A 25,755-nucleotide genomic window follows, 5' to 3' on the forward strand; every position below is an offset into this window, starting at 1 on the left:
TCTCCCTCTTCCCTTGTTTCAAGAGACAAGTGGCTTAAGGGTGGCTTCCCAGTGAGCATCCTCATTGCACAGTGAGGCCTTGGAGAGCAGGTTTCTATTGGCATATTGTGCCTCAAAGAGGGTGTTGTGAGCAATCCTCCGAGCTCAAGTCACTTATTTATAGCCCTATACCACCCAGAGAAATCTGCAGCCCCTTTTCGGTTCCCAGATAGTTCTGGCACTTCCATGGATTAGGGGTAAAGTTGGGCTGTTTTGCACTTTCTGTTCATTCACTAACATCAGGCTTTTTATATCCCACCAGTGTTGGGGCCAGTATTGCACTCACCAAATTTATCAGCTCTCCAGCCTGACCTCACTGCTGCTGAGGATTTCAGCAGCTTCCCCATGGTCCCCCACATGCTGCCCTTTCTGAAATCCATTTACCTCCAAGGAGGAGCCAAACCACCCCTCTCTGCCCAAGCAGGGTCTGTGCTGAGCCTGCTTCTGCAGTCTTCTCGGGATCTTACTCCTTGCTCTTATTTCCAGCTTTCCCTCTGTCATTTCCACTGACCTCAAGCTCTCACCACCTCCACCAAGTCCCAGCTGGCAGGTTTGGGGGCATGTGATATACCACACTTCCTGGACAATATTCAACCCACAGGAAGGGCCAATGCATCAAGAGCTCTTAAAAGTAAATTTTAAGTTATTGCTTTTCAGACCCACAAGAGTCACATTGTCAAGCTCTTCTATGCTATCAGGAGAACCATAAATTTCCTTTAAAAGCAACTGAAAAGCCCCGATGCTATCTGCACAACCATCCCAAGCCTTTAAAATGGAGCTGACAGGGTCTTGAGAAGAGAAAAATACTGCTAGTCCTTCCGTAAATTCCTAGAAGTTAGCAGCAGCTATAGCTACTGTTGTTTTTTTCCTGCCTAGGCTTCAAAGCACCTTGTAAAGAACATCAGCAAGTGCAGAACTTGGGTTCAGAGGTGGGACCTGCACACGGACACCAAGCCTGGGAGCAGTTCAGAGTCTTGCTCTATCTCTTCATTTGAAGAAACAATTAAAAAGGCAAAAGAACCTCTTAGATCATTTAAAATCAGAACAGAACTATGCCGAAAAGTACAAAACTGTACCAGGAGCATCACTTTGCCTATCAGGTTTTCCAACTCTGACCGCAGGAAAATTCCACAATTTTAAGGCCTTGATGTTGCATTGGAAGTGATATCAGAGGACTTCACAAGTTGCTTCCAATCAGTCCCCATGCATATTTTCCTGCCAGAACACGGAGATTTGCTGAAGAACTCAGTCCCATTCAAACACAGAGGGCTGCACACCACCCGGTATGCTGCATGAGCACTTCTGTTGTGTGCTGGAAGAACCAGCATGGGGTTTGTTACACTGCAAAGCAAAGCACCAGCAGCAGCAGTTATTCCTCCGTTCAGCTTCATCTGATGCAGCAGAGTCTCTTAAAGTCATTAATATCATGAGGACTTGGCAGAGCGAGCTTGCACTGTTTTCCATAACACAAGAATTACGAGGCAGCAATGAAATTGTGTGCCTGCTACTTCATGCCGCGCAATGAAGTCGTACAGCCTGCTCTCAGAATATTTTGGAGGCCAAAAATAGAAAGTGTTTCAAAAGCACTGCAAAGACATGCAGGAGGAAAGGCTCACTTCAGCCTCCTGAATGCACGGATGTGTACGCAGCCCGCAGGGAAGGTGCTGCTTCCAGAACAGAGCTCATCCTCTACCACGAGCTTCTGCAAAGGGACAACACTGCTCATGGGTCTGATCGAAGGAGGCCATTCTCAATTCATGCCCTGGTTCAGGGGTAAGTCACAACTTCTGCTCCACCTGCTGCATGATAGCATGGAAGGGATCCCTGGCACAGGCACAACATCCCATCATTACATGAGCAGCCGTCACAGAAGTCTGAAGCCACTCTGAAGCCTTTCAGCCTGAGCACAGCACCAGGAGAGATGCCAAAACAGCAGCCACACTAGCTGTTCAGCCAGCCTGCCACTCTGCCCTGACCTCCAGGTGTTAAACTTAGACAAGCTGGCAGCTGGAAAAGCTCCTGAGGGCTCCTGGCAGGATGAAGAGGTGGCTTCCCAAAAGGGTGATGGGTGCCCTGCTAGGAGCACAGGGCCCACAGAGGCACCCAGAATAACCAGGGTGTGTTGAGGCAGACAAGGATCTGTGAGAGCTCCAAGTAACTCACACACCGCCTGATGATCTGAACTATTTTCCTGTAAAAGTCTTGATTGTATTCTTTATTTAGCACTTATGTAACAGGAGGGTAATTTTAATGTTCAGTCTCCCGAGCTTCAGAGCCCTGCACTCCACACCGAGAAACAATGTGCCTTAAAATAATCTTCGGTTTGACTTCTTTTTTCTTGCTCTCTCCCTCGAGACTTTAAAAAGGACTTTTCAGAACTGATCTACCTGAAATATGTATGGTTAACAGTGTTCAACTCACAGCTGCTCTAGCGAGCAATTTCATTCATGTGCTATAAAAAACCAGCACACTGAACTCGTGCAACTTTCCCCGTTACCATTTGCTTAAGCAGCATGATGTCATCCCGCACATTTTTTATTCAATTCACACAAAATGAAAATTATTTCCCTGTGATAAAGGAGCATGTCACAGCTCCACAAAACCTAGCTGCCACTGCCAGGAACACAGGGGAAAAATAAACTTGCTTACATAGGGCTAACTTCTGCCATGCCACATATCAGTGAGGAAGCAATTAATGAAGCACCCTAACGAGATTCTCCCAGCTCCCACCTGACACATGAAGAGCAGAGCTGTAAGGTTCCTGTGACTCCCCACACCCCAAAGTAGATGAGACTGCCCAGAGCCTTTCACAACACTGGATTATTCCTGAAGTCTTTCAGAAGGGAAAACCCGTCCTCCCTCCTTCCCTTCTGAAAGGCTCATCAGAAAGGTCTCTTCTGATAGGGAAAAAGTTGAAAAAGTCCCTTCCCCCAGTAACAGAGCAGAAGGGAATGGCACCCCAAGAACATCCTTAACTTTTGGTTAGCCCTGAAGAGCTCAAGCCATTGCACTACATCTCTGAAGGTCCCTCCACACCAAACCATCCTGCTCTGAGAAGGAAAACCCAGAATACCAGAAACAAACTGAACGTTTCCAGCCTCCTTTCCCCATCTGAAGCTTTATGCAGAGCTTGATCCCACATGGAGACCCTCCTAAGCTGTCCAGCTCAGGGCATTATGGCAATGCCCCTATGGAGTTCATAAGGATGCAAGGAGCACCACTGCATTTGTGAGGAGCCCTTGCACATCAGCACCCCTCCCTCCCACACCCATACCAGAGCAGCCAGCACATCAGTGCATGGCCTCCCCAACCCAGGGGATGATTTAAGACTGTCTGGGGTGCCCTTTGCAGCCAGCAGGCTGAGCTGTGCTGTCCCTGGGGTGCAGCTCTTGCTGTGGGGGGACATGAGCACAAAGTGGGGGCACAGACCCATTTCCTCATGTACCTCCTCCAAACCAACATTCAGCATTGCAACCCTATAAATACCCAACTTTACATGTAACTGGTGGTTATACATCACAAACCACGCAGTTCTCCACACCTAATGCCTCAGTTACTCTCACCACACACACACCAAGTACACATTTAACCTTAACTCCTCAGCTCTCCTCTGTCACAGCATGACTTCCAGCTCACCACCACTGCTGCCTGCCCATGCCCAGTGCTCACAGGCTCAGAAGACTCCTGACAACATTGCCCTTTGCCTTACAGGCACCAGAAGCTGCATTTTTTTGGTTCTAGGTTTAATATTTTGAGAACTTGGGGAAAATGGAGGATTTCTGTGCGGATTTCCCAGCCCACTGTTGCCAGGGTATTCAGGCAAGCAGATACAGATTTGGTGCAATAAGATGGAGAAAGAACAGGGAGGAGCCTTGCTCCATACACATCCCACCCTCAGTTGGCAAAGCCCGAGGAAAAGCCCACTTGCCACTGGAAAACAGCAGCAAGAGACAGCAGCAGCCTCACAGTGCTCCTCAGGAGCAGATATGTGCTGGGACAGCTCAGCAAACCCCACCAGGACCTGATCCTGGCTCATCTTACTGGGCTGAGAGCAGGCACAAGGGACTCGGGGCACTGCCTGCTCACCAGGCAGCATTTTGGGAAGGAGCAATTATCCTATATCGAGATACGAGGCTGAGCAAGAAGTACAAGCAGCCAGAACCTTCCTGGGAATGCTGCTCCTCTTCAGCAGCTAAGCAGCTTCTCTCCCACCTCAGTCCTTGAAGCAAGGAGCAGACTAAGGCCAAGTTTGAAGGCTGCGAGTGAACAAAACATGTTTTCCAGTGTCACCGGATTAAGTGAAGCCTTTCAAGGAGAAGCCAGTCCCTGCTGCAGGGCTACATGCCATTTGTACAGTGCTCTGCATTGACACTACAGACAACACAGGATGTAAAGCCTCCACCTGCTTGCCACTTCATTTAATGTGCTGCTTTTGCAAGGTATAAAAGGCTGCTTTACCTTAGGGCAAGTGTTCAGGTTTGCTAGATGGAAGTCTAAATCTAAATCCCATTAGCAAATAAGAGGATCTACATACAAAAGGGCCCCATGCGGCTGCACATTGTGCAGCTCCCCCTGCTCCAGGTCTTCAAGGACTTGTGCTGCACGACAGAAAGGGACTACGGCATTGCTTGCCAAGGCATTTATAATGCAGCAATCAGTTGTGCCTACTGGGATACACTTGCAAAAAAAATGCATGACAAATGGGAACAGGAGCTCCCCTGGCTCTGACAATGGACTGTGGCTGGTGCAAGTGAAGGTGTGCGGCAGCAGGGCTCAACTGGACTCAGCACCCATTCCAAGCTCATTCAGGCTCTCAAACTCAGGAAAAATACCCAGAAAGATGCCTTTGTGCCTGCTACAGGCCACCAGGGATTACTGGAAAGTGGAGGTGTGTGCATGTGAGCAATGCCATGGGTGCCACTTGGGTTCAGGGGAGCCTAAAGCCAAATGATTGCTACTGTTCATTACAGGTACCATATAGTCCTTGCTTTAATCCCTCAGTTCCACCATAGATTGAGTCATATTTGTCATAGGCCACAAAAACACACTTTTTTCCACATTTCACAGCATTACATTTCTCAACAAGGTTTTTGCATGAAGATCTTAAGACAGGGCTGTAATTACACTAATCTTAACCCCCACATGTGGTGCCAACAGTGCACAGGCTCTGTGGATGTGACTTGTAATGGCTGGGTGAGGCCAGCAGTGACTTCCAGACCCTTGCAGGGAGGACAAGAGCTGGGAGCCCGCTGCCTTTGCTGTCCCAGGGGACAGCCCCAGCTCCCACAGCCATTAGGCCAGCACTGGGAGAACAGGCTCCAGTACCAGCCCTATGGTAGTGCAGGGGCTGGTATTTTCATGCCTGCAGTGGCTCTACAAGTTTCTATATTGTTGGGTATTGAGGGGTTCATGTGGTAGCCCAGTGGGGTGGCTGCCTTACAGCAACACCTGGGTTAACCATGAGGTGAGGCCTGGCACAAGTAAGGCAGCACAGACCTCTGCTGGCTCGGTCAAGGTGAATTTCTGGGTGACCCAAATAAGCAACATGAAGAGAACATGGCAGGGGGGACCGTGGAAAGAAAATCTGCAGTGCTGCCCCCATGAGGCCTACTCTGCCTGCCCCATGGGACCAGCTCTGGTCCCACACCCCGTCCAAACACCGGGCCTACATGAGGTAAATCCCTGGCATGGCTTCCTCCACAGCCTGAGGCTTTCATTGCAACAGCCCTAATTAATAATAAACCTCAGACAGAGCTCTCAATACTTTATATCTGCAAACCCAGAAGTGTTTTCCACAAGAAATTGACCCCCTTGTTTGTTTCCAAAAGGGTGCTGAGCCACATCCTTCCAACCAGACCCACACTTCTCAAACAGGCCAGAAAACACTTTCTCCCCCTTCACCAGCAGTAACTACCAACATCTGAGGCAAAATTCACAGTTCAGGCTTCCTTCAGTGCTGGCACTGCTTTATTGCCCTGTGCCACATCCTGCCCAGATCAGATCTGTGTCTGGAACAGCCCCGTGCTGGCACAGGGAACAAATCCTGTCCATGATGCTGAGCAAGCAACCGAGCTGCCACCCATAACCAGCTCAGAGCACCAACAGAAAGCCAAATGCTGCACATGACTATTTCTGGTGGTACTGGAGAGGGCAGGAAACATGAGAAAGCCATGAGAAAACTCCTGCAGTGCCTCTGCCTCCATCAAGACCCTCACCAACAATACCAAACATTTTTTAATGGCAACATTTTTTTAATGGAGCATCTGTACACTTTTTAGTTGTAAGAGCTCTTAAAATGCCAGAATGACATGTAATGTAAGAACTCTTGCTGAAAGCATCATCTAGCTTCTAGAAATACATGAGGAGACCACTGACCATCATGCAGGTGGGGATAAGAACTTCAGAGCATACTCAATTTCAGTAGAAATACAGCTTTTAGTGAAATCAGGCCTAGCCAGAACTACTGTAACAGCACTGCCAATTGAAGTGTTCAATGGGCTTCTCCCACAGCTCCCACAAACCATGGGACTCTGGATGGTATAGACTCAAGTGTTTGTTTTTTTTAACCTATCACTGTCATTAAGCTCCAAAGCAGCCAGGTTCACATCTACCTGTGCAGGAAAGAGTTCCCTGAGCAGGAGAGCACTGGGCATTTTGAGGTATGTGTGCTTAGGGAAAACCACCAGCTGAGTCAGAGCTTTCCAGCTCTGAGCCAGCAGTGAGGAACAGACAGCATGGCTGAGTAAGCCTCATTTTCCTAGGACATTGAGCTAATAAATCACCTAGCCACAACTGTGCTAAAACCCAAAGTGCTGCTTTCCGTCCAGACATAAGCACTGCAGTGGTCTGTGCCTCCTTGTACGCTCCCAGGAAGTTCACGATGCTCTGGAGGCCTCTACATTTGCTACTACCTGGCAGGTTAGGACATATTTCTGCCCTGAAAGCTTTCATTAGCAACTCTGCACCAGGAAGAAAAATGAAATTCTCTCGAGTCAGAGGGCTGAACCAAGTTCTTCTAAAAAACCACTGCAGTTCCTGCAGGGTGAGAAGTCTAGGGGACATTTCAGATGGGCAAGGCACAGGAGCATAAGCCTGTGCCAGACTAGAGAGCAAAATGAATCAATGCAACACAACAGCCCTGAAATGCTTGCAGAACAGCTGGTACTCACAGAAACCAGGCTCAGACTAATGAAGAGATGAACTTGAGGATTCATCTTAAAATGAAAATACACAAGCAAACCCAGAAAATGATTTCTCTCTCTTCTCTTGACACCCCTGACCCATGTTAACTCCCCCTATTGCAGGGATAAGGGATGTGCTCATCCCCTGGGGAACACAATACCTAGACATGTGCAACAGGACAGCTTTACATTTAGGTTTATTCGTGTTTCATCATTTCATAACTCTTTCAATATCTGAAAGCTTAGCGGTGCTGTTTCTGGGCTGCTTTCCTTATCCCCCATATTGTACCCAGCCCATGCTGATCTATTACATTATTTTACCACTAAGGCACAAGACTGTCCTAGTCACCACAGGGAACATTTTAACAGAGGTGCTCAGAAGGTGAACAGTTGGAAGAGGAGCTTTCCCAATGCAAAGAGTGATTCAACAGAACCCTGTCTTTCCACTGTCAGCACATGTCAATAGCAGATATTTCCCTAGAAGAGCATGAGGAAGTCTTTTTCAATAAGCTAATTAGAGCAAGTACTTAGCACTAACCCCCCAGCACCTGAATCAGATGCCCAGACTGCTCCCTCCTTTCCCACTTCTCACTCTGTTGAGAGTTTTTGAGGACTTGCTCTGCATTTCTTTGATGCACCTAGGAGATACTCCAAGACAATTCTGAAAGCCATCACCATCCTTCCTTTGATTCCCACTTCTTTCCTCTGCAAACCTCATTTTCACCTCCCTGTTTAAAAAGGACAGGCTTGTAAGCCTCAAGAGCCTGCCATAACTCCCAACCTTCCCATTTTTGATCTTTTTAAATATACAGCCAGTGAAAGTGTTCCCCAGGACCTTCTCAAAACTACCCTGAAGATGCTGAGAGGTTACCCACAGCCAGGGCTAACCCTGCAGGGAGCTGCACTGTCCCTGCCCCTCTCCCCTACACACCAGCCACAGGAATGGGGCCAGCACAGCTGAACTGATGGGTATCACCCTAAAATGGGCTGCTGGTGTCAGATCATCTGCTAATGGTCACAGCTTTGAGAGAATAAGGTGATCATTTAGTGCTTCTTACCCTAATTAATGTCTCTGCTTTTGTCCCACACACACACTAGACACTCCAGTGGCTGTTTCATAAGGACATGCTCATTATTTACATTGCACTAAAGACTCAGAAATCCTGCCAGGAGCTGTGACCCCACTGTGACAGGTGATGCACAAACACAGCACCACCTTAAAGGCTCTGCAGGCCAAGTAAATTTGCCTCAAAGCCACACAGCTCTGTTTCTCTGCCCCTACCAAAGCCTGTTACTTGGACATCTCTCCACTTTCATCCCTCTCACCCTACACTGACCTGGGTATCACACTCCAAGTGGCTTTTAGATCACTAAGCTGGCTTCCTTGCAGGCACAGAACTACTCCAGGACTGGGTGTTTCCCCTGCCCAGGGCCACTCAAGGACAGACACCTTTGAGGGCACATCCACAGCACGCCCTGTGCTAAGGTCCAGGCACAAGCAGGAGTCCAACCCTTTGAAGCACCAGGTTTGCACAGCTCTCAGGAGTTTTGCTTTAAACCCCAGCACTTCAGGTAGATTTTATTAACATTTTAATGAGTAATAACAGTCTTGCAATTAGGAAGTTAATGACAACCACACTCTTAAGTGGTAAAATGCATTTCCTGCTATAAGTGAGCAGCTGTAAACTTGAAATTTTAATTGAGAAAAATCAGTGCCAAAGCGATCTTAATCCCGCATATGATTTCGTTCTTCCTTCAGTGATTTCAGGCTAGTTAAAACTCTGAACTTCTCTAGCACACCAGACAGCAGCATCTCAGCTGCACGCTGTGCTGGTGATACACCACGAGCAAACTCCTCAGGCAGCACAGAGCACACAAAGGGCCACCGGGTAGCTCAAGGATTGGGTTTGAGATATGGCCAAGACAGAAGGCAGAGAGAAGGAAAAGGTCTTGCTGAAGTTACATGGGGTCTGTAGTCCTCACAGCAGCAATGATCTCTGCCTGTGGAGGGTGCTGCCCACACCAGGATTCCTTAACATGCAGCCCTTGGCTCCTCTGAGACTCCATGGGAAGCACGCAGGGAGAGCCCCACACTGAGCAGGCTCTCAGCCTGACCCTCTGCACACCAAACCCTGCAGGATCCATGCTGTGAGCACATCCAAGCACACACACAGACATTTATGTGAAAGCCACGTTGCCCAGCCTAGTGACAGCGCACCAGCACTAAGCTGAGCTCCTGGGGATCTTATGTTAAGAAGAGCAAGAAAAGAACTCTAAAATGGATAAGTTATTCCATAAATGCATGATTTTACAGCAGAATACCAACTTGCTGAGCCCTGGCATGAGCAGAGTGCTTCACACCAGTAGATTTACTGCTTTTAAATGAGTTTCCCTACCTGGCTGGCTCACAGCAGCATGAGACATCTCACCAAACCTTATCCTCCCCACCCACCCCACAGCACTGCTGCCTTGGGACAGGAGCAGTCACAAGCACACCCACAGGGAGACCTCAGCTTCACGATTCTTACTCTAGAAGCACATAACAGCATGTCTAAAATTAGTTTCCCAAGGCACATTTGACCATAATGTTTTGATAGAGTAGAAAATAAAGCCATATTTTTCAGTTCTTAACATCCCGTGCTGCATCAGAGAACATGCCAACACGTGCTCTTCCATTAGTTTTGCTGGGCCTTCCACTTGGAAGTGGGACATCACCTGGACTTGCCAACTTTAGAAGAAAAACATGAAGGAAACAAAAAAAAAATAAACATCCAGGTCCCTAGCTGTGGCAGCAAAGCAGGGCTGTCCTTGCAGGCACTGCAGCTCCCATTGGGATCACTGCTGATGAAGAACCACCAAACAGTTAAGGCTGGAAGTGGTCTCTGGAGATCATCTGGTCCAGCCTCCCGAGTCCTCCCCCTTCCTGGGGCTGGAGTAAAGACACTTTTAACCCCTATTAAACACAAGGCCCTAAGAACAAGCTAGGGTTTAAATAGGGAGAGCACCAGACAAGTCCCTGCCTGGCCATATTTCACAGCATAGCCAGTTTGTGGAGCAGGTTTAACACCAATCTTAGCTGTTAGGATTTAATTTATTCCTGTACCAGCTACAGCCGTGGAACTCAGTGGAGCACAAATGACCCCCAGATTAACCTCCAGCTGCCCCCATCACCACAGCCTCCCACCTGCCTGCACAGCCACCCCTCACCAGGCAGGAGGAGACCACCGAGGGGAGGTCAGCTCTGCTCCAAGCCCACCACAGCCACACAAATCGGGGACAGCACCTCCAGGTTTGGTGCACGTGGTCCAAAGGTGACAGCACCAGGACATCAGTGGGGATGCACCACAAGGCAGCTGGGTGCTCCTAGCAGCAGGGGTGATAAAACCTGGTGCAAGGGCCAAGGTGCAGCCCCAGCACTTACCACCTCCAAGAGTTGCCCATCTGAGCACTACTCCCTACACCAGGGCCATAATTCCTGCAACAGGCATCCTGAACCACCCAAGGGGCAAAGCAGTTCAGACCTTGCCTGATAAGCAAGGCAGGAATGGGTTTACATGCCTTCCTTAGATAAAAACATTCATTTCTAACACTGACCTCAGCTTGTGCACCCCTTCCACAACACACCACAGCCCCTGAAGCACAGGTACCCAGGCAGCCCACCCCCTCCTCTCCAACTCATCACATTGCACCAGGGAGAGGGCTCTCATGGGGCTCCCCTGCATGCTGGGTGGGAGGAGAGCCCATTAGTAAGAGAGTTTAGTTGCAGGGTATTGGTTTTACATTTTAGAAGCCCCTGCAGTTTGAGGACTCTCCTTGTTTGAGCATGGAGTAGCTGTGGGCAACAAAGCGTTCCCTTTATGAGAATATTTCGCCTCTGCAGTGAAGTCTTTTTTTGTGCAGGTGCCGGAGGTAAAGTTAAGCTTTCCTATAAGGCAAAACATATGCATTAAGCTAATTACAAATGTGAGAGCTTCTGCCCACCAGAGGAAGATGAGCACTCACAGCTCCCAGGGGAACAACTCTGGCCCAGCTGGCCACAGGTGACAACGCAGATCCTGCAGGAAAGCACCTGGATGAGACAGGCACTGCTGAATGGTCACAAAGAAGGCAGCAGTGCCAACACAAGTTAAGTTACACCCCATGAACTTGGGAAGTGATCGCTTGTACACGTTGCTCATTTCAGCCCCGTTTTCTGCTGACACGGGCAGCCCAGCTCCTGAACACCAAGGGTCACCACAAGCCATTGCTCACCCAACATCCCCATTACCATTCACAGCCACATACCATGGATTAATTGATAATCAATTAATTAGTGCTGCAATACAGCGGGGCACCATGGGCTATGCAAAACCTAACTGGGGCCATGAGTTAGACCTGACCCCTACCTGCAAGAGCAGCCTGGTAGTTTAAAAGGAGAATTACTCACCTAAAATAGGTCTCTTTATGTGCCAATACAACAGTACACATACAGACATGAAGAAAGGAGAAATTACTAAAAAAACTGTTTTTTTTTAATATGGTTGGAGATCAGCTCATTTCCCATTGCCCTAAGACATGAGCACACCAGCCGTGGCTCACCACTACACCAGCTCAGGTAGGATGCTCCTTCCTCCCTCCCCCACACAAACCTTTTTCCTCACCAAAAAATGTAAATTCCAAAGCCTGACACATCCCACAAATTCCTGACAGCATTTTTTGAATAATTGGAAAACATTTAAATGTTTTGACATTTTCTAAGTGAAACAGTTCAAGTTTTTCGGTGTGAGATGCCTATTTCCGAACTCCTTTCTGCTTGATATGGAAGCGTGCGTGCAGGTAAAAAAAGCCACAAGTCAAAACAAGCTGCAGCACATTTCCACTTGGTGGAAACACGCAGACCACCTGGGGTAGCTCTGGCAGCCCTTGGAGGCTACAGAAGGCACACATTTCTCATTGCCCCAGGTCCAAGCTCAAACCAGGCAGATGCCCAAAAGCCAGCTCTCCTTAAAGCAGCATTTCCATCTCCTCCTTGCCAGGGCTCAGTCAAACACCACACATGATAACCCACACAAGCACACAGAAGATCAGACCCAGAGGTACAGACATGGTGCAAGGACCAGGGCATCTCCACAGACCCACAAAGCAGCTCCAGGAGCTTTGTTCCCAACCCCGCAGAAGAACCAAGCAGCACTACAAAGAAGCCACCTCCCCAGCCACATCTCAACCCACCCGTACAGCACAACTGGGAACACAATGGCTGTCCCCCAGTGCCTTTTCCTTCCCCTACAGGAAAAGGATCACTTCAACAAAAGAAGAGGGAAAAAAAATAAGAAAAAACTCACATTTGGAAGAGGAGAGCAACCAGGGCACCCAACCTTTGCCAGCTCACTCCAAGCCTGCTCACAGCCCCCATAGGAAGAAAAAGCAATGAGCAGCCTGGCCTGGCTTTAAGTAACGACCATAATTAATTACAGCTGGGGGGCTGCAGGTGTGCCCCATGGAAACAGCTCCACCACCCACTTTGCATTGGAGGCTTTGGGGCTGGGCACTTCACAGAGAGGCTTTGCAAAACCTAGGGGGAGGCGGCAGGGCTGATGCACAAAGTTCTCCCTGGCACTAGTGGCAGGGATCTGGGGGAGGAACACTGAAATACTGAGCTGTACGTGGCAGCTGAGTGCCTGGGTGGTGCCAGCTGAGCAAATTGTGGTGTTTCCCCCATGTCTGCATCTCTGCAGGTTTGCAGGGAAGGGGGATTTCGCTGCATCGCCTGAGGAGGCTGAACGCTGGGGCAAAGCTTGTGCCACAACAGCTACTGACCCTTGCAGAGCAATGCGCCCTAGTGCTTTGCATCCCATCAATATAATTAAAAACAAAAGGAAAAAAAATACACAATGTAACACCCCAAAAAGCCGAGTGCCTCCAGAAAACCAGCCCTTAACCAGTTCCTTCAGCCCTCCCAGCAGGAAATAACTGGTTCTTGGGCAAATCCTTTATTTTCGCAGGTACCTAGCCACTGTTTTTTTATTAAATACCACTGTTGACTGCAAACCCTTTTCCTAAAGGGGTCGCATTTACAAGATAAAGGGCCGTTAAGGCTGGAGGAGCTGGACGAAGTGCGTGCATTGTTGCTGTAGACATTATCTCCATGACATTTATTTAACCAGTCCATCAGACTGGCTCACCTTTCCAAAGGGCTGACTTAGTCCAGTCCCAGCACTCAAATTGCCCCAGTTCTCTCCATTGCTTCACGCCCATCAAGCACGTTTGGACAGCCAGCCCTGGTTGGAGCATCCATCATGCTGCGGGTCCGTTCACAAGGATTTTCAGTTTGACAGCGGTGCACTACGGAAACAGGCATTCAAGGGAAAAATCTGCCATCAAAACACCCATGTGCTCCTCAGCTGCTGGCCTCAGGAACCCCCGAGCTGCTCTGAGATGTGCCATCTTCATGGGGTTCGTGAGCAGTTGACGTCCTTCTTCCACCATTCCCAGCCTGGGGAGCTGGGAGAACGGAACAGGCTGTGCTGCCAGGGATGGGGCAGGAGCCACAGCACGCCTGCACCACGAGCTCTGTCCCCTCATGCTCAAGAGTGGGGTTTTCTCTTCCCAGGGGAGGTGCTCAGAGCACGGTGGCACCCTGAAGGAGGGGACAATATGGAGATATGGCCCGGGCACACAGGGAAGGGGCGTCCAGCCTGCAGGAGGGAAGGTGCAGACACCATCCGCTGTCACCACACGCCACCTGGATGGCCCCGGAGAAGGCTGAGCCGGCCTCTTCGTGGCATTGTGCAGCAAAAGGGCCACACCAACAGGCCCAGCTGCAGGACGGGAGCTTTTTTCTGGGTGCAGGGCACAGCAGTTTCACAAGGGGCTTGCTCAGACAGCGGGACGAGGCCCCAAAGTGGTGTGGATGTCTCTCCGATGGCACGGGTCCACCTAAAATGCACAACCCCTACATGTGCTTTTCTGACCGACCCATGTACGAGGCTAGTGAAAGGCTCAGGTCAGCGTTCAAAGAGCTGGAGCTGGAGCGAGGTAGTGTGTAAATGATCAAGGAATTGGGAAGAAGGACTTCAGCTGCCACATCCTTGCAGCCGTGCTCGGCCGACACGTAATCTTAATCCTGGGAAGGAAGGCGGTGACCACACGGCGCTGCAGAAGGAGCACTTGAGCTGAATTTTTATTCCCCAGAAGTAGGTTATTGTGCAACTGTGTCAAGGTAGCTCTGCAGATCATCATGGGCGTAACAGGAAAGGACAACGCCGGGCACAGCAGAAAACCAGAGCACAAGTCCGTGGAGATGTGATCACGGCGGCTTAAAAAAGTGGGACGGTGGCAGGAGGGACCTGGAAGCCCGTCAGGCTCCCATCAGACCTAAAAGATTTCAGGACAGCAGGGGTGGACCAGGGAAGGAGTCACGCTACATGGACATCCAGGAAACTTCTCCAGAAATTGCACTGAGATAACTAAAATCAACAACTTTTCTAAAAACTTCCTCCCAGACTGCTTGCGAAGGACTGCAAAGCATCTTACCCCCAGGAACGTCTCATGTTGTGTCATCTCTCTAGGAGGGAAACACTTCCAAGTTCAACGTTAAACTTCCCCAGGCTCAAATATCCACAAAACAAGAACTGCACCAAAAAGGCTTCACTCCACTTTGAGAAATGAGACAGGGAAGTGGGACATGAACGCAGGAATTATCAGCAACCACTGATGTGTGCACGCAAGGAAGCCATCGCGAGCAGCGCTGCCCAGTGCAGGAGGAGCAGACACGGCTCCTGCCCGTGTCCAGACCCAAATTAAGCATCACATCAAGCTGGAAAGGCCGAATGGATGCTTCTTGGTCGGCTCAGGCCAGGGTTTTCACCTCCCTCCCCCTCTGATCCCTACCCCTGGTAGCCCACAAGCCAGAAGCAGTGAGCGGAGCGATGCCGGGAACAAAACTCTCAGCAGCTTCGCGTTCAAGGTGATAGCAAAGATTTTCTGGCTGCCTCCTGAGGGCTGAAGGCTCCTGGGCTGGCCAAAACCTGCCTGCAGCCTCCAGGATAGTGCTGCCATGGTTGGAGCCCCGAAGCGAGGCAGAGAGCCCAGGGAGAGCAGAGCAGTGCTGCGGGGGTCACCAGCACGGGCACCATCAGAGGGGGCCCTCCCGTCCCCGATCCCATCCCTCCCCTTCCCACGCTGAGCTTCCCACCGCAGTGTTTTAATCATGTAACGTCTTAATAACGTAATTAAAGTCCAGGCCATTTGCTAAGTAACATATATTGCTCTGATCATTGCTGTGATATATTAAAAATAGATTAACTGGTTCCTCGAGCTCGGGGCCAGGAAAGACAGCGGCTCTCCCCGGCGCTGACCTCCCACACATCTGCCAGCCAGGGATTTCCCCCAGCGACCCCCACCTATATGAACCTCACCAGTTTCAGAAGAAACATCTGACTGTACATTAAGGGTGTTCGACATCAGGGAGCCCGGCACATCTCTCGGTGAGCTGCTCCAGCAGCCAATTACCCCAGCTGTTAAAAACCCTGAGCTTTATTTCCACCGTGGGCTTTGCTAACTTTGCTAACTGAATGCATGAGGGCCGGCGAGGTTCGAGGCAGCCACGTGCTCCTTCGGCTTTTCAGCGATGTGAGAGGCACTGATGGGAGGAGGCAGCTCCCAGCTTGGCCACCAGTCTGCTCCCTGCCTCCCAAGGACGTCCTCCTTCCCAAAAAGCCCTGGCTGGGAGCAGTGACCGCCCTCTGCTTGCTGGTATTTAGGCAGGGTGCACGTGTACGTGTGCCTATAGAGGCTGGCACCGCAATGCATGCAGAGAGCAGGTCGTCCCTTACCCAAAGGAGGACCCAAAAAACATTGAGGAGGCTGAACGGCACCAACCTGAGCTGTAATCATTCGCCTGCTTCCTTCCTCCCCAGCACTCCATCTTACTGCTTCTAATTAAACAGGATTTTGCTCTTCCGAGCCAAGAGAGCGTTTGTTTTATTTGCTTAAAGACTGTTTCCTTGCCACCAGCTTTCTTCCAAATCTCCCTCACATGGACTCGAAGGTAACGTTTTTACCAATATGCCAAGAGCATCAGCTGCTCCCGGGAGGGCAAGAGGCAGCGATGCCATCCAGCACAGCACAGAAACAACTCTCTGTGTGCCAGGGGGCTGTCTGGGGCTGTCACACGTCCTGGGACACACAAAACCTGATGGAAGTTTCTCCACTCGAGCCCTGGACACACCTGGAGTCAGACCCAGTGCGGTTCAATCTCCACTGCCGAGCATTTTTACTCCTCTATCCATTTGCACCCCTGAACTCCAATTTGTTGCATCCCAAGGCAAAAAAGCAGAGCCCCAGAGGCGCAGGTGTGCACTGTGGGATGCTGCCCAGCCCCTTACCTGCAGCACGGCCACGATGCATGGGCACGGCTTCAGTCTCAGCCACCAGCAAGGGGAGCACGGCCGCGTCCACGCCTCCCCAGCTCCGAGGTTTGCCTTGGATCCGCCGTTCGTCTCAGCCCCAAAATCCCAGCGTAAACATCTGCAGCGGGCGAGGGAGGAGGAGATGCCTCCCTGGGGCTCAGGGAAGAGTTAACGCTCTCACCGCTCGCTTGGCTCCTGCGAAACCTCCCGGAGCCGGCAGCCAGGAGCGCCCAGCTGCTCAGAAACGCCGGCCCCTGCGGCACCGCATAATTCCTCCCCTGTTCCCGGGGCTGCCACGCTTCCCTCGCACAAAGTCCCGGATTGTGTGGGTTTCGGGCGGCCAACACAACGACCCCATTCACGGCCGGCCGAGCCGGGCAGCGCCGCGGAAATGCCCTCTGTCCCCACGCCGCTGCTGACATCTGGGGCTGCTGACCCAGCCGCTGCCCTCGCCGGCAGGACCGGCCAACCGGCCTTTATAGCAGGGAAAATGCTCCTGTTTTAACTGCTTTTTCCTTTTTTTTTTTTCCCTCCCTCCCTTCTTTCGCCCTTCCAATCCACTTGTTGGAGCGGGGAGGGTTAGGGAAAGGCGAGGTCAGCAGCAGGCACTGCCCGCCCCGCTGCTTAATCCCCCGGGAGCCGAGTGCACCACCAAATAATCATCCTCATCACGAAGCAGCTGCCGGAGGGGCTGGGAGACCTCTCCCTGGCCCCTGTGACCCTGTGCGCCCTCCCCACGCACACGCGGAGCCCTTCAGACCCGCAGCAAGCTGCCTGCGGGCAGGGAAGGCGCAGCTCCAGGTTTCGGCTTCCCAGTTCCCAAACCTGCTTCCTTATAAAACACACAAATGCCCTAAAAATCGACGCTGCTGGATACCAGCTCCAGATTGGCACGAGGGAGCAGGACAGCCTGCCTGACATTTAGCGTAATAAATACCTGTGCTTCCACGTTACTTCGTAGAAAGAAGCCAGGTCGTTCCCATAGCCATGGCACTGTGCACATCCACCCCACACCCCGATGTGGGGCAGAGCCCCGGGGAGCGCCTGGCGCATCCAAGCACCGTGGATGCTCATTGCATTTGGGATCTTTGTGCCTCCAGGAGGCATTTACAGCTGTCCTAATGCTATCCACCCCTTCGGGTGGGGGGTTCTGCCCTGTGCAGTCCAGGGGCTGTGACAGAGCACAGCGAGGGGCGCACGGACAGACGGACACTGCCCACACTACGAAACGCCCAGGTTTTACAGAACCTGCCCTGCTCATTTCCTGCCCGGGGGAGGAAGGCAGGCAAAGCCACCGAAAAAAGATAAAAAGCCCTGCAAGCAGTGGGGGCCAAGGGGAAGACGTGCTGCAGAGGGGGCTGCTCAGGGGGGGGCCACCCGGTGGCGGCTCCCCCATCACTGTGGTGACCCGTGCCTTTGGGAGCAGCATCCCCGAGTCGTAAGGTGCCGGCTGTGCTGCGGGAAGCAATCACTCCCCCCAGGGCCCCGTGCTGGTCCGTCGCTCCAGCAGCACCTGCAGCATCCATCCTGCTCCCCAAGGACCCCTCCATGTCCCCCGTGGCGGTGGCAGCGCTCGGGGACCCCGGGGACACCGCGTGTCGGCATCTGAACACAGCACCCGGTGAGCTCCCAGCCAGGGCAGCTCGGCACCAGGGAAATCTGCTCTCCAGTCTCACAGAACTCCCACACCTTTGATGAGATGCCACTTATCTGCTTAAAAACACTCTGTGCCCACGTCGGCCTTCTCATTTAGGCATTTATTCTCTTGTAACTTGAAGTTTGGTGAAAGGATAACCATCATGTTCTGAACACTTATGTTTTCTGCTTTATTAACCATGCAAGTCATGCATAATTTAAACGGGAGGAAAAGTGCATACAGCACTTGGGCTTTTCTAAAGCCTTTTTTGCCAAGAAAACAAGCCGGGCGAAGCAGAGCTGAGGAGCTGTAAGCCTCGCCAGGGATTTCAGCAGCCCTGCTCCCCCCCAGTCCCTTGAAGAAGCAGGAGCAGGGGACGTGGCCTGAGCTGTGCCTGCCCTTGCTCCATCGCTGACCTGCCGAGCAGCCTCGGGACACTGCTCCAGGTTTCAGTGTGTCAATTCTCCCTCAGGTTCCTCGGTGAAATCAGCCAAATTTCAATCCCAGCTTTACTATTCAGAAGCAACAGAGGAAAGTTTACGGGGAAACGTATAGCTGGATATCAGGGGATGCTGATTCCATTCCTGTATGAGCTAGGGATAGAAACGCGTGCCTTTGGTTCACGTTTCAATACAGAAAGGCCCCAGAGGGCTGCTGCTCTGGGCGGACGCGCACACAGCGGTGCCAGGGCTGCTCCCCAGCTCCCACAGCAGCAGCCCCAGCTCATGGAGCCCTGGAGCAGCCGGGCAGAGCATGGGCAGCACATCCCAGCCGGGCCCAAACCAGGCACCGCTCCTTCCACGGCCGAGACACAGCCTGGGGGCTTGGGGTCCTCAATAAGGGACACGACATTATTTTGGGTAGCACCAGCCTGTTTTGCCAAAGCCACAAGGACTGAGCAGCTCCCCTTCCCCAAGCCAGGGCTCGCTTTTGCTATTGCACCTCGGGGCAGCACCTTCCAAGCACCTCTTATCACAGTGACCGTGGTGGGGATCACGGAGGGAGCACAAATTCACACGAAGCAGGTCCGACGGCAGCGCAGCCACCAACGCCTGACCTCCCACCACTGCCCCCCACCCTCCCACCAGCCCTTCTTCCCCAACCAAAGCAAGGCACCACGGTGTGCAGGATGGAAACGCACCAACGCCGAGGAAAAGTCTCCCTACAGCCCCGCTGGGTTTAAATGCTGGTTTCCAGCCTAGGGCAGGAGCCCCCTTTCCTCCAGGCCCCCCCGGAGCAGCGCTGCCCGAAGGAGCCCTCTCCTATCCGCGGCAGCAGTTGCTGTTCCTGCGCCTCCGACAATCTGTGCCTGGGCACCGGGGGGGAGGCAGAGAGCCCCGGCTCTGCGAGCTGCCCCTCGGCGATCCAGCCACGGCCAGCACAGCCCCTCGGGCATCCTCAAGCCCCCCCCTCAAAATTTGGAAAATTAAAAAAATAAATAAATAAAAGGGGGAGGGGGGAGGGCAGAAAGTAGAGCTCGACCCGGGTGGGCAGCAGGGCTTTGGGCGCGGTGAGGGGCGCACGGGCAGGGGGGTGCGGGGGGGTCGCGGGGTGCGCTCAGAGCCGCAGCCCCGGGCTCCCCGCACCGCCGAGCCCCCCGCGGCCCCGCACCGCCGCTTACATAACCCGGGGCTTCCAGCGCACCGGGCGGCTCCCCCCCCCCCCGCTGCCCCCATCCCCGCCGCTTCTCCCAACGGAGCCAGCCCGAAGGGTCGGGGAGGGGTTTGGGGGACACACACACACGACCCCCCCCCCCCGGCCGCCCGTAGCCGCCCAGCCCGGCTGCGCCCCCCCCGGGCCGGCGCTGGAAGCGGGGCAGGGGGGGAGCCCCGGGCCGGCTCGGCGCAGCCCCCCCGCGCCCCGCAGCGATCTGCAAGTCACCGCCCGGGGGGAAAACGGGAGGATGGAGGGTTTGGGGGGGAAGGGGGGCGCCCCCTCCTCGGAGCACCGTCAAGTTTGCGGCTCGCCCCCTGGCCCTGGCCGCCAACAAGTGCGGCGCCCCCCGGCCCCCCCCAGCGCCCCCGGCCCGGCTCTCGCCGCACGGTGCCGCCGTCTCATGGCAACAGCGCTGCCTCCGCCGCCTCCCGCGGCGCTCAGCGGGGCCCCGCCGCCCCCGCGGATGCTGGGGACCCCCCCCCATAGACCCCTCCGAGTCCCCCGCGACCCCTTTTTTCCCCCCCCCTATCCCCCATCCCCCGGCTCGGCGACAATCGCGACAAGGTCACGGCGCGGCGCCGCACTCACCGTACACCCCCTGCCCGGAGCTGCCCTCCAGCAGAACCGTCAGCAGCCCCAGCAGCCCGATGGCCACATCCATCTTCACGTGAGCATCCACATAGCCAGCCCGCCGCGGGGGGGAGGCACGGAGGGGGGGGGCAGCGCAGCGCAGCGCCCGCCGGAGCCCCGCGCTCCGCTGCGGCCGAGCCGCGCACGCCCGCGCAGGCAGGGCGGCGGGGGCAGGCGGCGGGCACCGCTCCGGTCCTCCTCCTCCTCCTCCTCCTCCTCCTCCTCCTCCTCTCCTCCTCCTCCTCCTCTTCTCCTCCTCCGCCTCTCCTCCTCCTCCTCCTCCTCCTCCTCCTCCTGCGCAGCGGGGGGCGCGGGGCGAGCCCCCCTCAGAGCGGCAGCCCCCTCAGGGCGCTTCCCGGGGCCGCCGCCGCTTCCCGGGGCCGCCGAGCGCCTCCCGGGGCCGCCGCAGCCGCCTGCGCCCCGCGGCCATCAGATGCCATCGCAGCGCCGCGGGGCCCGCATGGGGCGCGGGGTGGGCGCCGCGCTGCCCGCTCCTGCCCTGCTCCGCTCCTCTCCGCTCCTTTCCTCCGCTCCTCGCCGCTCTCCTCCTCCCCTCGCCCGCAGCAGCCCTCAGCGCGCCCGCCGAGCGGCGGCCGGCTCCATGGCGAGGTGCGGGAGCGGTGCGGGTGCGGTGCGGGAGCGCTGCGTGCGAGCGGAGGGCGGCCGGGAGCCGTCACGTTGTGCTCTACGTGCCGGCAGCCGGAGCCGGGGAGCCGCAGCCCGGCGACGTCAAAGCTGCGTGGCTCGCTGCTGCGCGCCTTCCTCCGCCTCCTCCTCCTCCTCCTTCTCCTCCTCCTCCTTCTCCGCCGCCGACCGCCGCCGCCGCCTCCCGGGTCCCCGCCGCTCCGCCGCCGCCGCCGCCGCCGCCACCACCGGGCGCGCAGGGCGGCGCTCCGCTCGGAGCCGGGCTGCGCGGGGCGGTGCGGGGCGGTGCGGAGCGGGGCTGAGCGGGGCCGAGCGCCCCCGCGCTCCTGGAGCTCCCCGCGGGGCCCCGCTGCGCCGTGCGGACAGTGCGGGGCGCCCTGAGCACGCCCTGCCTGCGCGCCCCGCGCCGGGATGCTCCGAGGAAGGATGGCAAGGCTGCGGTACCGAGCAGCCTCCCCCGGCCACGGGCTGGGCACCCCCCGGTTGGACACCCCCCGGTTGGGCACCCCCCGGTTTGACATCCCCCGGTTGGGCACCCCCGGGCATCCTCTCAGCCCCACTCCGCCCCGCACCACCTTTTGGGGACCCGGCAGCAGCAGCGCTGCACTCCCCAGCTCCATGCGTCCTCGAGGAGCACGGGGAGGCAGTCACCAGCCCGGGGGTGCCAGACCCTGGTGTGCGCGGAGGTAACGCAGGGAGGGGGTGTAAAGGGGGTAAAGGTCCAGGGGGAGGCTGAGCACACCCAGCTGCTGCCTACTGCAGGGTTTCCATCTCATTGTGACTCCCTCCAGTGCTGGTGTCTGGCCTCCATCAAGCCCTTGAGATACCCCACTGGTCCCAGCACCGTTTCCAGCTGCCTGAACAGGTCTGTACATTTTAGGGTCCCATGGGACTGGTGCTGGTGAAGGTCTCTCTTTGCCTCCATTTACGAGAGCAAACCAAAACCTTGTTGGGAAGTGGCTGCCTCTGTCCTCTCTCCTTCTGGCATGGTCCCTACAAAGATCGCACCAAGACCATGAGAACCCAAGGCAATCCAGTCTTAATCTGGGCAAGGAGGTTCAGCATCTGCCCCGTCACACTGACATACCCATGAGCTGCAAAACAGGGCTCAGCCTGCAGTCCTGAAGCGCAGTGATCTGGCCATGTCCAGTTACGTTCAGTTTCCTCCACTGCCTGCATCAATTAAGGGTTGGTGCTTGAGGCCCAGACTAAGTGACGTGCTCTTGAAGAAGCAATTGCACTGTCAGGGTTTCTTGTGACCCCACTGGCATGAGGAAGGACAGTGTTAACAATGCTTGGGCTCTTCCAGCATGTCTGGGGCTCTCCTGGCTGCCGGTGACAGGGGCAGAGCTCCTTGGCACTGCCCTTCTGAGATGACCTAGTGCCTTGCTCTCTGGAGCATCCATCCCTGAAGGGCTCACAGCAGTCCAACCCATCATTTAGAAATATGTTGCAGGATGCAAGGGGCCAGATTTCAGTTCCATGCCAGATTTTGGTTTTGGCAGGGGCTGTTCCCTCTTCTCACACAGTAAGAAGGCAGGAGGTAGAAGGAAGGAAGGACACAGCCCTTCTCCATGCACTGGCTGAAGTCTGGGGAGGCTTGCAGAGATCCAACCTGGTGTGTAGCCACACACTTAAATCCGTGTTGTTGCTTTGCTGGTACGGCAGGCAGATAGCGACACTGGCAAATGCAGGGGGAGGTTAATGCCAATGCATTGGTAGATTACATCCAGCCATCAGTTGCATTTTTTCTTTTCTCTACCTGAAGCCAACCTCCAGCCCTCTCCGTGCTGCCATGTACCTGCAGAACTGTCCCCCAAACACCAGCTTTGCCACTCCTGGTCTCCAGCCCACCCAGCCCAGGCCTGCACCCAGGGCTCTGCCCCCCTTCCACTGTTTCTCCCTGGTCTCCTTTCTCCTGCAGCCCACAGACCCCCAGCGTTGTGCCTGGGCCTGCTGCAGAAGCTGTTGTGACTTTGTGAGGACGATGTGTGTTTTGTTATGGCAGGCCCTGGTGGGAGCAGCTTGGGGCCGGCTTTGCCCTGTCTCCTTGGGGCTGGAAGGAAGGAGGGCCAGACCTCCCTCATGTCCCTTGCTGGCTGTGCTGCGGGTTGGACAGCTGAAAAGGAATGGTCCTTTCCTACCCTGTTTCCAGCCCTTCTATGATTAACTCCAAGATCATCACCACACAGATGCATTATTTGATCCTCATGCCTGAGGTCATCACCTGGCTGCTGCCGTCAGAGGGGACACAGCATTTTGTTAGCACATCACTGGCACACTTCCTCGGAAGCTCAGGAAGCTCAGGCTGTGGTGCTGCGGAGGCCAAGCACCCAGTAAACCTTTCCACAAAAGCACTGAGGCTGAAATTTGTGGAAGTAACTCAGAGGCTGAAATTAAACCGGCGCTTAAATCTCTAGGTTAAGTGCCTAAATGATATGAATAGTGTCGTCTGACAGGGCTTTTTTACAAGTATCTTGTTCTTAATGATACAACTAGTGCAAAGATCTGCTTGAAGGTGGCGAGTTGCACACCTAGACCTGGCCATCGTGCTAGATAGAAGCTTGCTGAAGGAAAAAGGAGGAATTAAAATAATTCGACCAGTCAGAGCTGCCTGACAGCTGGTTTGCTGAATGTCCCAAATCACTCTCTACAAGACCAAACAGCAAAAGGGCTAGTCCTGGGGGATCGGGGCTGGGTGGTGGAGCAGTGTAGGATGCAGCCCCATGGGCAGGTGGCAGGGGCTGAGCACTGCGTACTGGGCTGGTCCCCACTGGGCTTGGCCACACAGGCCCTTTGTGCCCCTCTTTGGGACCAAAACAAGAGCTGTACTACTCATCCCCTGGTCACCCTCACCTCTCCCCTCTCGCTGTGTGCTCTTAGTGCTTGGTGTTTGTCATTTCAAGCGGTTTTACATCAGACATGTGCCCAGAAGGAGGGCAGCCAGCAGTTCTTCCACGTGGAGCTCGGCCACCCTCAGGGTGCTGCTGAGGCCAGGCCTCCATCAGGCCCTGCCTGCTTTGCTCTGGGAGGGAAGGCGTCACCAAGGAGGTCCCTGCTGGCTGCCTGCATGTTCCCCTCCAGCTTTCACAGATCACCAAAAAGGCTCACGAGCTCATCTGTCACCTCTAACCCCAAAGCAAGGTTCTGCTTTGGTGCTGTCCCCTACTCCCTGACAGCCACGAGGCCCGCCCAGCGAGGCAAAAGGCAACCAGAGGCCTACAAGGAGGCTTCATGCTGGATTGGGCCACAAGCCCAGGGGCTGGGGCTAGAGGAGCAGCACAGCCAGGCCAAGCCTCGTGCGTGCCCCTAGACCCCTGCTTGGGGTCCCCTGAGGAAACCAGGAGCTCCATCCCCCCCCTGCAGAGCCCCTCGGTGTGCACCCAGGGCTCTGCTGCCCTTAGCAGAGCATGGTCCATCGCTGCCTTGCTGGCAATGCTGCTGTGCTGGCTGATGCAAAACATCCCCACGTCAATAAAGCTGACTGCGCTCTTCGTGCCCCCAAAACAAGGAACCACCAGCTCAACTCCCCGCAGCGAGCTGATTTGCGTTTCTCAATATCGAGGCAGTGCGCGGCTGTACGCAGCACCAAGTGCCTGCTGCAGGCCCCTCTGCTGTTGCAGGAGGAAGCGAGGTAAATAAAATAAAATGAAATAAATCAAACTGAATTAGGCTAACTGCTCGAATAACAAAAGTTCTGGGAATTTAATGCTTCCGCCGCTTCAGTGGCCATTTATTTCAGAAGCAAGAAGTGTTTCAGCTCTTTTCTCAGCACCTTTTTCACTTCATCCAACACCAGACAAAAGCAAATTATTTTCTCTCTCTCATTGTTGGGAGCAAGTCTACAAATAATTGAGATTTGACTAAAGAAGACCATTAAGTAGCATTAAGATTCTGAGTAATTTGGCGGTGTCAGTGAATTGTGCGTGTTATTGGAGCCCCTCCTCATCAGCCACACTGCCTGGAGATTTCCAACACCCGACAAAACCACGGCAAAATGAACTGATTTAATTCAGTCTCATAATTCTGCTGAATTTGGGGACTGCCCATCCAAGGAAGGCATGTTCAGAGCGCAAACAGATTATACGTAACTAGCAAATCATCCTAGGACAGAGAGCCCAGAAAAGGGCAGGAAAGCATTTGTCAGGTGCCTGCCACAAGCACGGCGGTGCTGTCAGAGCCCTGGTGCAGCAGGAATTGCGCTATGGCATGGCATTGCCCACCCCTCCTGTCAGCATCACTCTGCTGTTTGCTTCCCAGGGAGCAGAAGGTTTGGGGCAAGCATCCACAGTGCCCAGCAAGGGGCTTTGTGGAACAGGGGAGCGCTGTCCTTACCCACCCACAGCCCCGAGGGTGAAGCCAAATGGTGCGGGATGGGTTCAACCAGCATGAGCTGGAAATGCACGTGGGGACTCAGTGCCATCCTCACCTTTACACCAACACAGACATTGGAGCCTTTATCGCTGTGAAAATGTTGCTCTCCCATAGCCAGGAAAGAGTCGGCTGTCAGCTTTGCCTGTGCATTGCTCTATCTGGTACTTTTGTTAAAGCTCCAGCTGCTGCAGTTGCAGAGTGCTGA

At 54.1% G+C, this 25,755-nt stretch overlaps 1 protein-coding gene across 4 annotated transcripts in view; it reads right to left on the reverse strand.

The window, feature by feature from the left end:
* The window catches only part of MDGA2 (MAM domain containing glycosylphosphatidylinositol anchor 2), a 321,830-nt gene extending 301,133 nt beyond the window's left edge, over positions 1–20,697 (reverse strand). For 2 of the 4 annotated variants that reach the window (XM_072038054.1, XM_027457732.3), the window contains exon 1: positions 20,490–20,697. In XM_072038054.1, coding sequence (XP_071894155.1) covers positions 20,490–20,562 — 73 coding nt within the window. In that variant the 5' untranslated portion in view covers positions 20,563–20,697. Of the gene's footprint in view, positions 1–12,541; positions 12,674–16,585; positions 16,728–20,489 lie in introns of those variants that run through there. The other 2 variants (XM_072038055.1, XM_027457733.3) reach the window with 2 other exon arrangements.
* Positions 20,698–25,755: the final 5,058 nt, after the last annotated feature.

Source organism: Anas platyrhynchos, chromosome 5 (genome assembly GCF_047663525.1).
Source record: "Anas platyrhynchos isolate ZD024472 breed Pekin duck chromosome 5, IASCAAS_PekinDuck_T2T, whole genome shotgun sequence".
Lineage (NCBI taxonomy): Eukaryota > Metazoa > Chordata > Aves > Anseriformes > Anatidae > Anas > Anas platyrhynchos.